This window comes from Muscardinus avellanarius (genome assembly GCF_963383645.1).
Source record: "Muscardinus avellanarius genome assembly, chromosome: 3".
Taxonomy (NCBI): domain Eukaryota; kingdom Metazoa; phylum Chordata; class Mammalia; order Rodentia; family Gliridae; genus Muscardinus; species Muscardinus avellanarius.
The window spans coordinates 22,675,381-22,693,201 of NC_137788.1; the positions used below are offsets into that span (position 1 = coordinate 22,675,381).

Below are 17,821 nucleotides of genomic sequence, written 5' to 3' on the forward strand. Positions count from 1 at the left end.
TACAACACATGGTACGCATACAATTACTGATGCACCCCGAGACATCCTGCTAAGGAACAAAAACATACCATATGATTCCTGCAAAGACAAAGTAAAGTGAGGATTGCCAGGAGGGAGGAAGAGAGTGGGCAGGTAATGCTTAATAGGCATGAAGGTTCATTGGGAAGATGTAAAAAGGACTAGTGATGAGGCCGGGCGTGGTGGTGCACGCTTGTAATCCCCACGCTTGGGAGGCGGAGACAGGAGGATCACACAGGTTCGAAGTCAGCCTCAGCAGGCTTAAGAGACCCTGTTTCCAAAATAAAAATATAAAATAAGTCTGGGAGTGTAGCCTGGAGGTAGAAGGCCCCTGGGTTCCATCCCCAGTACCACCAAAAAAAAAAAAAAAAAAAAAAAAGAAAAAGAAAAAAGGACTAGAGATGAATGGTGGTGATGGATGTAAAAATAAAGTGAACGTACTGGATGTTACTCAATTATACACTTTAAAATGGTTTACATTTAGCCAGGCGTGGTGGCGCACGCTTGTAATCCCCGCGCTTGGGAGGCTGAGACAGGAGTATCGCACAGGTTTGAAGCCAGCCTCAGCTACTTAGTGAGGCTCTCAGCAACTTAGCGAGACCCTGGTTCCAAATAAAGTATAAGATATGTCTGGAAGTATAACCCAGAGGTAGAAAGGCCCCTGGGTCCCACCCCCAGTACCATCAAAAAACAAAAACAAAAAACTTAAGCTTTTTGAGGAAAGGGTTAATGGATGATCATAAAAGTATGATGAATCATTTAATTGGAAGTGTGAGACATCATACAGCTAGGGTGAAAGTTCTAGCATAAATGATCTGGACTCCGTGTGTGGTGGTAAAAGAGTAGGATTTTGAAATCAATGTATTAGAAATGATGCAGTTACTGGCCTATATAGTTGGTGGACAAATGACAAGAGATAAGAATGGTAGAAAACTGAAAACCATACTGACAAGGAAACCAGAGTGCGGGGCACAAAGAAGCTGCATCTTTTCTATAGCGAGAGTGGAGGTAATGACCAAGATTCCACACATATTTGATAATTAATGCCAAATTTCCTTTGGCTTATGCTTCCTATTATGTATATTGTACATAAACAAACTGAAGAATATGGCACTGTGCATTTTCACTATCAAGTCTTAGTAGCTACATATAACATGACTTATTATTGAAAAATAATGAATGTGGAAGAAAAAAAATCAGCCCATGTATGTTTGGGGAAAGTTATTTTGAAGGGAAAATTCTTTTGAGATGGAGTTCCCCAGACTGGTCCCAAACGTGTGGGCTCAAGTGATCCTATTTTGGAGAAAAATTTTAATCTTAAACCAAATAATTTGAAAACATTGGTCAGGTGTGGTGGTGCATGCGTGTTATCCCAGTACCTGGGAGCCTGACAATGGAGGATCGCAGGTTCAAAGCCAGCCTCAGCTACTTAGTGAGGCCCTCCACAACTTAGTGAGACCCTGCTTCAAAATAAACAGTAAAAAATAGGGGTGGGTGTGTAGCTCAGAGGTAGAAGGGCTCTGGTTCCATCCCAGTACTGCACACACACACAAAACTATGTTAGTAAAAACCTAAAATAGGTCAGTCAACCCAAAGTATGCCCATATTCTAACCATCATTAAAAAGAAATTCAACTTTATATACCTTAAAGTTTGCTCTCCTGATTCTTGCATCTTGGCTTTTTTCGCCTGAAAAAAAAAAAAAAAGAAAGAAAAGATATAAAAAGGAGTCAATACAGTCATCTGTTTCTGAATTGTTTAGCTATCCAAATAAAATCTCTCCTTGGTATCATCAATGAATTGGCTCTAGGAATCCTTACAGATACCAAAATTTACATATGCTCAAGACCCTTATATAAAATGGTATAATATTTGCATATAGCCTATGAACATCCTTCCATATGTGTGTGGGGAGGTACTGGGCTTGAACCCAGGGCAGTCTATCTCCGAGCTATAACCTAGATCCATTTAATTTTTAATTTGAAAAAGAATCTCACTAAGATGCTAAAGCTGGCCTCAAACCTATAATCCTATTTTATCCTCCCAAGTACTGGTATTACAGGTATGTGCCTCTACACCAGGCTCTCACATATACTGTATTTTATTATTATTATTATTATTTTTTTTTTTGGTGGTACTGGGGATGGAACCTAGGGGCCTTCTACTTCTGGGCTACACTCCCAGACCTATTTTATATTTTATTTGGAAACAGGGTCTCTTAAGCCAGCTAAGGCTGCCTTCGAACCTGCGCGATCGTCCTGTCTCAGCCTCCCAAGTGCGGGGATTACAAGCCTGAGCCACCACGCCCAACTTCACATATACTTTAAATCATTGCTAGATTACTTATATTTGTTTTGTTTTGTTTTTTGCAGTACTAGGGATAGAACCCAGGAGCATTCTACCTCTGTGCTACACCCCTCAGCCCTATTTTTTATTCTTTATTTTGAAACAGGGTCTCACTGAGTTGCAAAGAGCCTCACTAAGTAGCTGAGGCTGTCCTCAAACCGTGATCTTCCTGTATCAACCTCCCAAATGCTGGGATTATAAGCGTGCGCCGCCATGCCTGGCTTCTCCAACACTTTGATAATGGGGTTGAATCTGCAGATATGGAGCCTAGAGATAGAGGGCTAACCGTATGTTAATTAACTTATTACAGGGTAAGTGTTTTACTTTGTCTTGTTCAGATTTAATTTTTGTTATATATATGTATATATATACATACATACACACTCTCTCTCTCTCTCTCTCTCTCTCTCTCTCTATATATATATATATATATATATATATATATATTTCTTTTTTTTTTTTTTTAATTGCAAACAGGGTCTCTTAAGCCAGTGAGGCTGGCTTCGAACCTGCGCAATCCTCCTGTTTCAGCCTCCCAAGCGCGGGTATTACAAGTGTGCATCACCACACCTGGCTTAATTTTTGTTATATTTTAAATGGACTTCTTTCTTATACTGAAATGACTGTTTTGCAGCACTAGGGATTGACCCTGGAGCACTCTACTACCAACCTACATCTAGTACCCTACACCCTCTTAGTATTGGGATTGAACTCAGGGGCATTATACCATTATTATTATTATTATTATTATTATTATTATTATTATTATTATTAGGTACTGGGGTTTCTGGAAACCCTTCTACCTCTGGGCTACACTCCCAGGCCTATTTTACATATTTTTTTAAATTTGGAAACAGAGTCTCTTAAGCCAGCAAGGCTGGCTTCGAAACTGCACGATCCTCCTGTCTCTGCCTCCCAAGCGCGCCCCCCCCCCCGGGGTGTGTGTGTGTGTGTGTGTGGAATTACAAGTGTGTGGCACCACACCCGGCTTGCATTCTACCTTTAAACAACACTCCCAACCCCTTTTTATTTGGTCTCTCTAAATTGCTGAGGCTAGCCTCAAACCCGTGATCCTCCTGTCTCGCCTCCCAAGTACTGAGATTACAAGTGTGCCCTACCACGCCTGGCCTGAGCTCTTTTGTGTGTGTGTGGGGGGGTACTGGGGATGGAACATAGGGGCATTCTACTTCCGAGCTACACCCCCAGACCTATTTTTTTATTTTTTATTTTGAAACGGGGTCTCACTGAGTTGCAAAGGACATCACTACTTAGTAGCTGCGGCTGTTTGTGAACCGTGATCCTCCTGTCTCAGCCTCCCAAATGCTGGGATTACAAGCTTGCGCCACCACGCTCGGCTCAAGACCCTCACCTTATTTTTAAATTTTTATTTTGAAACAGAGTCTCACTAGGTGGATGAGAGACTTATTACTTGCCGAGGCTGTCCCTGAATCTGCAATCAATCCTCTAGTCCTAGCCTCTCAACTACTGGGTTTATAAACCTGCACCACTGAGTTACCACTGATTTAAAAATGTTTTTCACATTATTTTGGGTTTTCCCCCCCATATTCCACATTTATACTTCCTTCTGGGATAAAGGCATTTCCACTGTACAGTTAAAGAGTCACAAATGGAAAATCAGCTTCCATATTTTTATACTACAAAAAATCTGATTTCAGAGCTCTCTGATAAGAATAACTGGTTATAAAAAGTATGTTTATTCAAATTGGGTACAATTAAAAGTATTTCCAGCCTGGCATGGTGGCTCGTGCTTGTAATCCCATTATTTAGGAGCCTGAGACAGGAGGATTGCAGGTTTGAAGATAGCCTCAGCGATTGGTCAGACTCCCATCAACCTACTGAAACCCTGTTTCAAAATAAAAATGAAATAGGCTTGGTGGTGTAGCTTGGATGTAGAATGTCCCTGAGTTCAATCATCAGTACAAAAAAAAAAAAAAACAAGTTAACAAAAGAAGGCAGAAACTGTTAGAAAATTTGAAACGGGAGTCAGGTGAGTGGCATATGCCTGGCATCCTGGTTCTGGGGAAGCTGCACTGGAGGACTGCGGGTTCAAACAGCCTCAGCAACAAAGCAGCCAAGCCTCTAAGCAACCTAGAGGAACCTTATTTCAAAACAAGGGGAGGCTGAGATCCGAGGATTGCAGTTTGTGGACAGCCTCAGCTGTCTATTTTCCTTTCTTAGCAAAGACTGTTAGGTAAGATCACTTGGCTTTATTAGAAAAGGCAGAAAAAAACCCAGGCATGGTGGCAAGCACTTGTAATCCTAGTACTTGGGAGGCTAAGACAGGAGGATCACAGGTTCATGGCCAGCCTCAGCTACTTAGTGAGGCCCTCTGCAACTTAGACCCTGTTTCAAAAATAAAGAAAAAAAAATAGGACAGGGGGTGTAGTTCGGAGGTCGATAACCCTGGATTCCATCCCCAGACCCACAAAACAAAATAAATAATAAGGCCGGGTGTGGTAGCATATGCCTGAAATCCAAGGATTTAGGAGGCTGGAACAGGACAGCAGGTTTGAGGACAGCCTCAGCAAGTTAGTGAGGCCTTTAGAAATTTAGTGAGGTGGCCCACACTTATAATCCCAGTACTCAGGAGGCTGAGACAGGAGGATTGCAGGTTCCCGCCCAGCCTCAACTACTTAGTGAGCCCCCCCCCCCACAACTTGGAGCCTCTTTCAAAATAAAGAAAAAGCTGGGCAAGGTGGTGCATGCTTGAAATCCCCGCACTTGGGAGGCTGAGACAGGAAGATTGCACAGGTTCGAAGCCAGCCTCAGCTACTTACTTAGTGAGGCTCTCAGCAACTTAGTGAGATCCTGTTTCCAAATAAAGTATAAAATAGTCTGGGAGTATAGCCTGGAGGTAGAAAAGCCCCTGGGTTCCACCCCCAGTACCACTAAAAAAATACAGAAAGACAGGAAGGAAGGAAGGAAGGAAGGAAGGAAGGAAGGAAGGAAGGAAGGAAGGAAGGAAGGGATGGATGAATGAAATAGGACTGTGGGTATAGCTCAGAAGTAGAATGCCTCTGGGTTCAATCCCAGTACCGCAAAAAAAAATTATTTTATTACTGGGTTCAATCCCCAATACTGAAAAAATAAATAAATAAATAAGCCAGATGTGGTGGTGCACACTTGCAATCCCAGTACTTGGGAGGCTGAGACAGGAGGATCACAGGTTCACAGCCAGTCTCAGACTCTTATGAGGCCCTCTGCAACTTAGTAAGACCCTGTTTCAAAATAAAGGATAAAATAGGGTGTAGGGTGTAGCTTGGAAGTAGAATGTCCCTGGGTTCAATCCCCAGTGCCCAAAAGCAGTAAATAATAAACAATAAAAAAAGGGGGGAGGGGCTGGGAGTGTCACTGGAGGTAGAAGGCTCAGGGGTTCATTCCCTAGCACACATGGATAAGGGAACAAAAAAACTTACCAAAGAAAGAAAATAAAATTATCTACTAAAAAGTCACTACAACTGGGAAAAGTGAGTGTGGAAGAAAAGTAGAGTCTAAGGGGCTAGGTGCAGTGGTGCAAGCCTAAAATCCCAGCTATTTGAGAGGTTGAGGCAGGAGGATCTCAAGTTTAAAGCCAACCTGTCTACTGTCTCAAAATAAAAAATAAAGAGGGCTGGTGATAAAACTGAGTGATACAGTATAGAGAGAGCATCCCCAGTATCCCCCCCTCAAAACAACAGAATTTCTTAGAAAAAACTGGAGGCTGGGGGTACCACTCAGGGGTAAAACACCTGCTTAGCATGTGTGAATCCCTGGGCCCAATCCCCAACACTAAGGGGGAAAAAAGCCTTACATGTCAATTTACATAGGAAAAGTCCTTGAAGAAGTAACCTTATTACCCTTTGATACTTTAAAATGTCAGTTTTCCAACTTTCCAGTATCACATAGATATCTATTTATATACTAAAACTTTAAGCTATCAATAGCTCCTGGGGACTGTCTTAATATTTTCTAAGTATTCGCAAAGGTCTGTTCAGTAATGCATTTTTGAAAGCTGTCACTAGTCAGCATTAAATTAGCACTAGTCTACAGTTTCCAGTACCTGATTCACCTAGCTATCACCTCTGAATAAAAAGCAAACAACTAAACAGTGCAACACTTCTTTACATTCTGTTTCAAGTACCTCTTTCATTCTCTGTGACTTTTCAGAGAGATTAACACTGCTTTGGCAATCACGTTTCAGATCTATGGGATAAAACTTCCATTAGTCTGGGGGGTTAGAATTAATTTAAAATAACTTAGTGCTTGCTTATAAATGTAAGATTAAAAATATATATATATTTTTTGGTGGTACTGGGGGTGGAACCCAGGGGCTTTCTACCTCTGGGCTATACTCCCAGACCTATTTTATACTTTATTTGGAAACAGGGTCTCACTAAGTTGCTGAGAGCCTCACTAAGTAGCTGAGGCTGGCTTCGAACCTGTGTGAGCCTCCTGCCTCAGCCTCCCAAGTTCAGGGATTAAAAGCGTGTGCCACCACACCCGATTTAAAATCTTTTTTTAAATTTTCAAGTATGCTGTCCTTTACAGATCACTCATTTTTCCCCTTCTAGAGAAGACAAGGCAATTTGGGTTGAGTCAGGCTGGTCCTCTTTGCCACTGTTCCACGTGTTCATTCCCTCTCTCCAAGCCCCACACTCAGGTGTGTGTGTGTGTGTGTTACACAGGATGGAACTCAGAGGCATTCTACTTCTAAGCTACACCTCCAGCTCTATTTTATTTTTATTTGGAAACAGGGTCTCACTGGGTTGATGAGTCTCACTACTTGCTGAAGCTGTCCTCAAACCCGTGATCCTCCTGTCTCAGCCTCCCAAGTACTGGGATAATAAGCATGTACCACCATACCCGGCCCACACTTAGCCTTAAAGTCCTCTTTTATGTCTTCAAGAATGTTCCCCAAATTTCACTTGTGTTTTAGCTTAGACTACACTTGGGCTATAACTATATACCTCTTATTTTGTCTACAGTAAATATGACTAATTTCTCTTTTTTAAAAAATTAAATACAGTCGGGCGTGGTGGCGCACACCTGTAATCCCAGCATTTGGGAGGCTGAGATGGGAGGATCATGGTTCATGGCTAGCCTCAGCTACTTTGTGAGGCCCTTTGCAACTCAGAGACCCTGTTTGAAAATAAAGAATAAAAAGTAGGGCTGGGGGTGTCGCTAGGAGGTAGAACCCTCCTGGGTTCCATCCCCAGTACCACCCACACACACCCACACACACACACACACACACACAAATACAAAAGGCACGCTTTTTTTTTTTTTTTTTTTTTTGGTGGTACTGGGGATGAAACCCAGGGGTCTTCTACCTCCAGGCTACACTCCCAGACCTATTTTATATTTTATTTGAAAACAGGGTCTCTGAGCCGGGCGTGGTGGCGCACGCTTGTAATCCCAGCATTCGGGAGGCTGAGATCGGAGGATCGCGGTTCGCGGACAGCCTCAGCTACTTAGTGAGGCCCTCTGCAACTCAGTGAGACCCGGTTTCAAAATAAAGAATAAAAAATTGGGCAGGGGGTGTAGCTTGGAGGTCAATGCCTCTGGGTTCCATCCCCAGACCTGCAAAAAAAAAAAAAAAAAAAAAAAAAAAAAGTAAAGAAAACAGGGTCTCTGGCTTTGAACCTGTGCAATCCTCCTGTCTCAGCCTCCCAAGCGCGGGGATTACAAATGTGCGCCACCACGCCCGGCTCACGGATATTTAAAAAACTCAAACCATAGCCGGATCTCTACCACAGCCTGGGAAAAGCTTTTTTTCTTTTCTCAGTATGACATTAACTCTTCATATTCTAAATATTTTTAACAGTTAATAAGTGCTCTATTTTTGTGGGTTTTATATTTATCTGGCACCCATTAAATACAGGACCATACTACAGGCCAATTGTGCTCCCTGGAGCCTACACTCTAAGCCACTTCCTTTACCTAACTCTCAGACAAAAACGCATATTCCTCCTCTCCTAAATCAACCCAGGGCCAGCTAAGGGACAACCAGGGACTGCCCCCAGGCCACAAAGTCTGCTGAAATTATTTAAAACTAGCCCATCCTAGTTTGTTCGACCTTGCTCCTGTGGGAACCCCAGTGCAGCCCGTCACCCTGCCTTCTTGGCTCCTTTCTGCCCCCGGCTGGCACTGGTGCTTCCCCTGTGGCCCTGCACAGTGTGCTGTGCATCTCGTTTCTAAGGGAACTATGTCATATTAAACTTTTCAAGGCACCGAGTGAGCTTCTCATGTCGTCACAGTCACCTTTGTAAATTCAGATCTGGGCACCAATTGATAAGGAAACGATGCCCCATGACAAAAACCATTTAGTTAGCAGAAAATTTGTTTTTTGTTTTGTTTCTGCAGTAATGGGGATGGAACCCAGAGGCATTCTACCTCCAAGCTACACTCTCCAGCCCTATTTTTTATTCTTTATTTTGAAACAGGGTCTCATTGAGTTGCAAAGGGCCTAAGTAGCTGAGGCTGTCCTCAAATGGCAATCCTCCTGTCTCAGCCTCCCAAATGCTGGGATTATAAGTGTGCGCCACCATGCTACGCTTTAGAAAATTTGGTTTTAATGTGCTTCAATTTCTTACTTTCCTGTGAAATAACAATCAGGTTCTGTTTATCATGTTGTAGACACTGAACAGAATGACAAGGAAATGAAGTAGAAAAGGAAAGAGGATTTGCAGTTCAGCCTCCTAGTTCTCACTACCTTGAATAGGAAAGGAGTAACTAAAAATAATACTGACTTCAGCCGGGTATAGTGGCACACGCTTGTAATCCCAGCATTTGAGAGGCTAAGAAAGGAGGATCACAGCTTGCGAACAGCCTCAGCTACTTAGTGAGGTCCTTTGCAACTCAGTGAGACCCTGTTGCAAAACAAAGAATAAAATATAGGTCTGGGGCTTCGAAGGTAGAATGCCCCTGGGTTCCACCCCCAGTACCGCAAAATAATAACAATAACAACAACACCCACTTCAATAGCGCGTCAACACTTCCCTCTTAGCAAATTGAACCAGTATTATCTAACTTTATAAAAAAAAAAAAAAAAAAAAAAAAAACAAAACCTCAAGACAAAAGGAAAAGCCCCGTAAGCATAAAGTTATCTTAAAAGAATGACACTATTGCCTGGGCGTGGTGGCGTATGCCTGCAATCCCAATAATTGGGAGACTGAGAGAGGAGGTTCCAAGCCAGCCTCAGCAATTTAACAAGGTCCTAAGCAATTTAGCAAGACCCATTTTTTTTTGTTTTTTTTTTTGTTTGTTTGGTGACACTAGGGATTGAAGCCAGAAACATTCTATCTCTGAGCTAAACCCCTAGCCCTATTTTATCTTTTATCTTATTTATTTTTTGCCGGTCTGGGGATGGAACCCAGTGGCATTTGACCTCTGAACTACACCCCCACTGCCCTAATTTTTATTCTTTAATTTGAAATAGGGTCTCAGTAGTTGCAGAGGGCCTTATTAAGTAGCTGAGGCTTTCCGCAACTCAGCTTCCTAAATGCTGGGATTACAAGCATGTGCCACCACGCCGGGCTCTTTTATTTTGAAACTGGGTCTAAGTCGCGGAGGACCACATTAATGCTGAGGCTGGCCGGGAAACTATGATCCTCCTATCCCAGCCTCTCAAGTACTAGGATTACAGGTGTGCACCACGATACCAGGTTGCAAGGCCCTATATCAAATTAAAAATAAAAGAGCATGGGGGTATACCATGGAGGCATATTATCCCTAAGTTCAGTCCCTAGTACCAAAAAATTTGTAAATAAATAAGGGCTGAGGGTATAGCTCAGCGGTATTACACCCTTGGGTTTGATCCCCAGTAACTTCCCCCCAGAAATTTATCAGTTTTTTTTTTTAAGAAATCTATAGCCATCTTTTTTAAATTGTAGTAAAAATATACATAAAATGAAATTTACTATTTTAATCATTTTAAGTGTACAGTTTAGTGGCATTAAATATATTCATATTGTGTGAACACCATTATGTCTATCTTCACAACTTTTACATCATCCCAGAAATTTATCTTAAACATTTAAAAATTTAAGAATTCAGTCTAGTCTTTAGGATCTCATCTATTTTTAAGAATTGGATAGTGATCAAATTATACTTTCCTATATTACTTTGTGTGTTTTACTAGAGACTGAACGCAGGGGCATTTTATCTCTGAGCTACACTCCCAGCCCTATTTTTTATTCTTTATTTTGAAACAGGGTCTAAGTTGCAGAGGGCCTCACTTAGTAGTTGAGTCTGCCCACAAACCTTCGATCCTCCTGTATAAGCTTCCCAAGTACTGGGATTACAAGTGTGTGCCACCATGCCTGGCTTCCCTATTACTTTTTTAAAAATTAAGTTGATTAGGAAAATTTGGATAAAAACAAAAGAAAGTTTTCTGGTAGAAATAGATACACAGTGTATAAGTAGTAAACAGACACCTTTTACTTTGTAAAAACTAACTGTAGTCACTGTTTCTTAAAAATGACATTTCCAAATACAATGTTCATTTGTTCAAATGTAATGTTCCAAATACAATGCTGAATTTTCTAAGCAGCTTTTGGCATTAAGTTAGCCACATATGATTGTAAGAGCATACAGCACTGTTTTCATAGAAGGAAACTAATTATTAAGGAGTCTCTTCCTTATTTCCTTTTCCAATTAGGAATCTATAACAAACAACACTTAAAATCTTTTGATATTAGATTTTCTGTAATCAACTTTAAATTGTTAAAGGAAAGACTTACTGGTTGCTCTGGCAAATCTTGCTCTTCTTCCATGAGGACCAGTGTTTCTTTACTATACCTATGTGGCTGGATTACAGGTCTCTTTCTGCAGTCTTCACAATCTGCTTTACAAAAGAAGGGGAGTCAAAGCTTTATATACTCTTAAAAGTATTATCATTGAGGCCATCAGAGAATATTTTTTTAATATTTTGCCATCCCAAGTGTTCTACGTTAGTTCCAATCTCAAAATCTCAAACTTGCACGTGGCTTTTCAAAATTGACATGCTGCACCAAGTCAGAAGAGGTGTACGCAATAACTTTTATAATACCTCGCAAAAGCCAACACGTGGAGCCACTTCTGCTGGTTACTATAGTGCCTAATGCATTAAACATTTTACAATGACAGCCATGTGCAGATAATAAAACAAAATTTTTTTTAAGGATTAGAATTACATTTAAAATGATAGAGACTGGCCTAGCAAGTCAGTAAGTTATGATAGCATCTAACCTGCTTTAATGTGGAACATTTACATAACTGTTAACATAGACACAGAATTACTTTAAATAGGACAAACTGGAATAGCAAATAAATTCATAACCGTCTGTCTATATGTAATCAATTTAAAGGAAAAGTTAATTCTTCTGGATCATAGTAATGAAAGTAAGTGAAACCTTAAATATTAGAATTAAGGATAATCATGTAAAGCTAAGACCCAATTTAATGCTGGAAAATAAGCTTCCACTAAATATACTGCCTACTCAATAATTTGAGTAAAATCTTTACCTTCGCAGACTAATTTTCAAATTGAGAGGAAGAAAAATAAGATTCTAAGCCTCACATTTGCTGCTAAATGCACTTCTCTGTGCTTTACTGACAGGAGACAAAAATTTAAAAACTATATATACATCATAAAAATGAAATATTCCATTTCTAGGTAATATTTCCATTATTAACTCTTCTCCCAAGACACATAATTACTTATGCTCTTTTTTTTTTTTTTTTTTTTGAGGGTCTGGAGATGGAACCCAGGGGCAGCATTCGACCGCTGAGCTATACACCCTGCTCTATTTTTTTATTCTTTTTATTTTGAAACAGGGTCTCACTAAGTTGCGGAGGGCCTCACTAAGTAGCTGAGGCTGTCCGCGAACTGCGATCCTCAGGTCTCAGCCTCCCGAATGCTGGGATTACAAGTGTGCGCCACCACGCCTGGCTACTTATGCTCCTAAAGTCACAGCTGTTTTCATTTCTTCTACCAACCACTGTACCCAACCTAAACAGAGAAAACTAAAAAGTTATGTATAGAATCTTATAAAAAAAAATGAAAAACCAAGTGTGATGGCACACATATGTATTCTCAGCATTTGGGAGGCTAAAACAGGAGGATCTCGGTTCGGGGACAGCCTCAGCTACTTAGTGAGGCCCTTGGCATCTCAGTGAGACCCTGTTTCAAAATAAAGAATAAAAAATAAGCCTGGAGGTGTAACTTGGAGGTAGAATGCCCCTGGGTTCCATCCCCAGTACCGGAAAAAGAAAAAAAGAAAAAAAAGAGTCAGGTATGGTGTAGCATGCCCGTAGTCTCACCAATTTGGGGGGTTGAGACAAGGAGGATCATAAGTCTGAAGCCAGCCTTGACCACTTAGTGAGACCTTACTTCAAAATTTAAAAAAAATAAGAAGGGTTGGGAATATAGCTCAGCAGATAAAGTGTTCCAGGGTTCAATCCCCCAAACTGGAAAAAATAAAATTAGATAAAATAACATGAAGAGAAAAACAAAACTTCCATTGTACCAGTAACACCATTCCATCACTCTGTTTCAGTGCAACACAGTATACTTTATTTTACAGCCACACTCCAGAACAGGACAGGGGCAGAAAGCATGTGTACAGAATACAATTAGATGCAAGCACCAACAATAACATGACACGGCTTTACTCTCGGCCCAGGTCTTGAATGTCAAAAGAAAAAGGTTTAAAGGTCAGAAGTCCTGGCTGCACAGTGCGCTCACGTGTAGCTCATACGCAGAGCTCAAAGGCGAAGTGACGCAGATCCCTAGTGCTGCAGAGTGACAGGGGCGAGAACTGAAACGCAGGAGGATTTCTCCTGTACTTGTTTTGCTTAAGTCAGAAGAGCAAAATCAATGTGACCACAAAGGAGAATCACAACTCTGAGACGTGAAATGTATGTTCGTGTTACCAGTTTATATCTATCTTAATTTTAAGCTGAAATGTATTTATCTTATGAGATTATAGTACTATCCAGATATATAGTATGTACATATATTTCAACCCATAAGAGCAAAATAGGACCAAATCCTTGGTGAAATGTAATGCTTTTAATGCCTCCTTTGTTGAATTTTTGTGTGACCAACTACAGCCCCCAGACCTAACATTCAAATATTGAGATTTCGGTTTATTTGGAAAGGAAAGGGAGAAGAAAAAAAAGACTCCAGAACAATTTTTTCAAGTGGCACGTGTGCTACACAATCAAAAGTCACATCACTAGCAACAAGGAAAGTATAACATATACACAATGTTCCAGATAATAAGAGTAGAATCACTAAAAAAACTACACAAAAAATAATGCTCCATGTTTTCCCCAATCGAGGGACATGAATATAAAAGCTGCAATGTCTAATTCAGATATTTTTTGGCAAAGGAAATGATGTAAAATTCATCTCTGGGTAAGAGAAAGGTAAGGAGAATTAAAAATAAGGCTCCTCAAGAACATGCTTTCATGTTAATCTAAACACAAAAACTAATTAATAAATCTGAACAACATTAAAGAGAACATAAGACTTTTTAATTGGTGGAAAGGGGTCATGGGTTTTACAAAGGAAGAAATGCTACCCGAATTATGGGGAAATGGCCAAACTGTATAGCCTATTTTTTAGAAAGAAAATAACAATGATTTTATAGAAAGAGGACTTTGTTCTTTTTCTTGAGATGAAGTCTATGGTAAGTTGCAAAACAACCTTGTTTTAAAAAATTAAAAAACATTCTTTTCGATCTCTCACATTTTTTATTTAAAAATAAGCACTCGTGTGCCAGGCGTGATGGCGCAGGCTTGTATTCCCCGCGCTTGGGAGGCGGAGACAGGAGGATCGCACAGGTTCGAAGCCAGCCGCGCTGGCTTGAGAGACCCTGTTTCCAAATAAAAATATAAAACAGATCTGGGAGTGTAGCCCGGAGGTAGAAGGGTTTCCAGCAACCCCAAGTACCACCAATAAATAAATAAATAAATAAATAAATAAATAAATAAAAGCACTTTTTGTTGTTTCCATCTTAAAATTATCATAACTTTCAGATTTTCAATTTAGGGGGATAAAGAGTATAATTACTATATTTCAAAGTAAAGAATTTAACTATTTCACTTTGTGGTTCTGGAGGCGGAACCTCAGGCCTCACACACGCTAAGCTTCACTAGACTGCAGAGCTACATCCCCAGCCCTAAAATTCTAATATCTGCAAGTAGCACATACCACACAACCAAATGCCTCATCACTAACAACGAGGTGAAAGTGCTGTACAATATATACACAAAATGCTAGTACTGGAGAGTAAAAGAAGTAGAGCTACCTCTTTTAATAAAAAGATAATAAAAGAAGTAGAGTTACACAAAAAAACCTTAGTATTCTCATTTCCATACATACATTAGTTCTAGAGTTTTTACCGTTAGTGAAACCAGACATTCCATTTTCAATGAGATTTGTGGGTTAGTTTTTTTTAATTGCAGTACTTGCGGATGGAACCCAAGGGCATTTTACCTCCGTGCTATACTCCTAGCCCTATTTTTATTATTTATTTTGAAATATGGTCTCACTAGATTGCAGAGGGCCTCATTAAGTAGCTGAGGCAGAATAGGAACCTGCAATCCCCCTGTTTCAGCCTCCCAAGTACTAGGATTAAAAGCATGTGCCACCAACCTAGCTCTATTTGGTTTTTTTTGTTTGTTTTTGGTGGTACTGAGGGGTGGAACCCAGAGGCTTTCTACCTCCGGGCTATACTCTCAGACCTATTTTTGGAAACAGGGTCTCACTAAGTTGCTGAGAGCCTCACTAAGTAGCTGAGGCTGGCTTCGAACCTGCGCGATCCTCCTGTCTCAGCCTCCCAAGCGCGGGGATTACAAGCGTGCGCCACCACGCCCGGCTCTATCTGGTATTTTAAAAGAACAAATATTTGCCGGTTGTGGTGGCGCACGCTTGTAATCCCAGTACTTGGGAGGCTGAGACAAGAGGATCGCCCAGGTTCAAAGCCAGCTCAGCTACTTAGTGAGGCTCTCGGCAACTTAGTAAGACCCTGTTTCCAAATAAAATATAAAATGGGTCTGGGAGTATAGCCCAGAGATAGAAAGCCCCTGGGCTCCATCCCTAGTAACACACACACACAGTTAAAATACCAAATAAAGCAGGCACGGTGGCACTAGCTCTAATTCTAGTATGTAGGAGGCTGAGACAGGAGGATAGCAGGTTCAAGGACAGACTCAGCAAGTAGTGAGACTCTCGTCATGTATCAAAATAACAGCCAGGTATGGGGGTGCACGCTTGTAATCTCAGTACTTGGGAAGCGGAGACAGGAGGATTACTGGTTCAAGGCAAGCTTCAGGTAGTTAGTGAGGCCCTCCATAACTTAGTGAGACCCTGCTTCAAACTTAAGGATAAAAAAGGACAGGTGTGTAGCTCGGAAATAAAACTACACACTTATCCTTGTGTGTGGTGTGTAGTTCAATCCTCAGTGTCACAAAAATAAAATTAAATTAAAAAATAGTACTGAGGATGTATCTTGGAGGTACAATGTCCCTGAATTCAATCCCCAGTAACACAAAACATACAGAGCCAAAACATAGAGTGGCTATGACAAAAGTGGATTCACATTTGTGTAGTATATTGTTGTACTGGGGATTGAATTCAAGGGCATTCTATCTCTGAGCCATCCCCCCAACACTGATTTTATTTTTTCATGTTGAAAGAGGATATCACGAAATTGCTGAGGCTGGTCTCACATCTGCGATCCTCCTGTCTCAGCCTCCCAAGTACTGGGATTACAAGTATGCACCACCATGCCTGGATAGAAGTGGATTGTTAATGTAATTAAAATGAATGTAATCAGAACTTTAGTCAGGAAGCTGATGAAATTACAAAACATGTCCTGAATTAATTTTTTAGTTTATGTACCTTTAGGGCATTTGGTCAATAAAGTCTTTGCACAATATTTAAATTTCAGTTCCAAATACACTTGTATTATCAACTTTTTTGGAGATAGTTTGTCAGTACCCATATGCTTTCACAAACAGAATTTAGGAAAAATATATAATTGAGTAGAGAAATAGTGTTTCCTAAGACTTCACATTGTCCTACTTGCAAATGTTGACAATGAAAAAATAAGAAAGCTTGGTTTGATTTAAAGAAGCCATGCGATTTGAGTTTATTTTGAGAGGGGGTCTCCCCGTGTTGCTCTGGCTGTCTGCTTGGTTCTCCTGCCTCAGCCTGTACTCTAGCCGGGACTACAGGCATATGCCACTGTACTCAAGCAACACAATTTGAAATGCTACTGCAATTAGCCAGGTAGTGGCACACGACTATAAGCCCAGCACTTGGGAGGCTGAGAGGAGGGTCACACGTTCAAGGCCAGCCACAGTCACTCTCCAAGACTCTTAGCAACTTAGTGAGACCGTTTCAAAATAAAAAGAAATGGGGGTTTATTGCTGGGTGCAGAAGGGCCCCTGAGTACAAATTCAAGTACTAAAAATAAATAAATAAATAAAACCAAAAAATGTAAATTATCTTAGGCCTTAAAAGAACAGGTGATTAGCAAATGACTACCATGGCAACTTCAAATTGATGAGTAACAATTCAACAATTACTCATCTATTCTAAGGGGAATGGGTTAATTAAACAAGTGTCCTGATACCGAAAATACCAAACCTAAAGCCTAAAGGGAGTTCAAAATAAATTCTAAATTCTAAGGTACACGGTCTTCTAAGCCAAAGGCAGAAAAGATGTCAAGAAATTTCAAAACAGTATTTTTGTGGTCACCTGTGGAATAGTACTTATTACCTAAGTGTTCAATCATAGTAGGAATTTGGTTTAATAATCTATAAAAATATACATTGGTTTTCAAATAAAAAGTAAACAAAGGTTTATTTCAATACCTACAGATTTCCTACTGAAAATTAGACCAAAAATAACAAATACATACTGATAATTCCAGCATTCGGGAGGCTGAGACAGGAGGATTGCGGTTTGCAGACAGCCACAGCTACTTAGTGAGGCCCTTAGCAACTCAGTGAGATCCTGTTTCAAATTAAAGAATAAAAAATAGAGCTGGGAGCCAGATGTGATGGCACACGCTTGTAATCCCAGCATTTGGGAGGCTGAAACAGGAGGATCATGATTCACAGACAGCCTCAGCTACTTAGTGAGGCCCTATGCAACTCAGTGAGACCATTTCAAAATAAAGAGAGAGAGAGAGAGAGAGAGAGAGAGAGAGAGAGAGAGAGAGCGCGCGCGCGCGCGCGCGCTGGGGGTATCACTCAGAGGTGGAATGTCCCTACGTTCCATCTCTAGTACCACCAAAAAAAAAAAAAAAAAAATCTAGAAAATAAACCGGGCATGGTGGAACACACTTATAATCAATATCTGCTTTAGGTTCAATCCCCAGGACTACAAAAAAAAAAAAAAAAAAAAAAAAAAGACTCAAGGTACAGCTAGAGGTAGAACACTCCTGGGTTCAATCACCAGT

The 17,821-nt window shown here is 40.6% G+C and overlaps 1 protein-coding gene across 5 annotated transcripts in view; it reads right to left on the bottom strand.

The window, feature by feature from the left end:
- Positions 1-11,149, bottom strand: part of EYA3 (EYA transcriptional coactivator and phosphatase 3) — a gene marked incomplete at both ends in the record, with an annotated part of 81,265 nt that extends 70,116 nt beyond the window's left edge. For 4 of the 5 annotated variants that reach the window (XM_080690609.1, XM_080690608.1, XM_080690607.1 and 1 more), the window contains 2 exons: positions 1,663-1,706; positions 11,105-11,137. In XM_080690609.1, the coding sequence (XP_080546735.1) occupies positions 1,663-1,706; positions 11,105-11,137 (77 nt within the window). Of the gene's footprint in view, positions 1-1,662; positions 1,707-11,104 lie in introns of all 5 variants that reach the window. The other variant, XM_080690611.1, reaches the window with a different exon arrangement.
- Between the last annotated feature and the right edge of the window lie 6,672 nt (positions 11,150-17,821).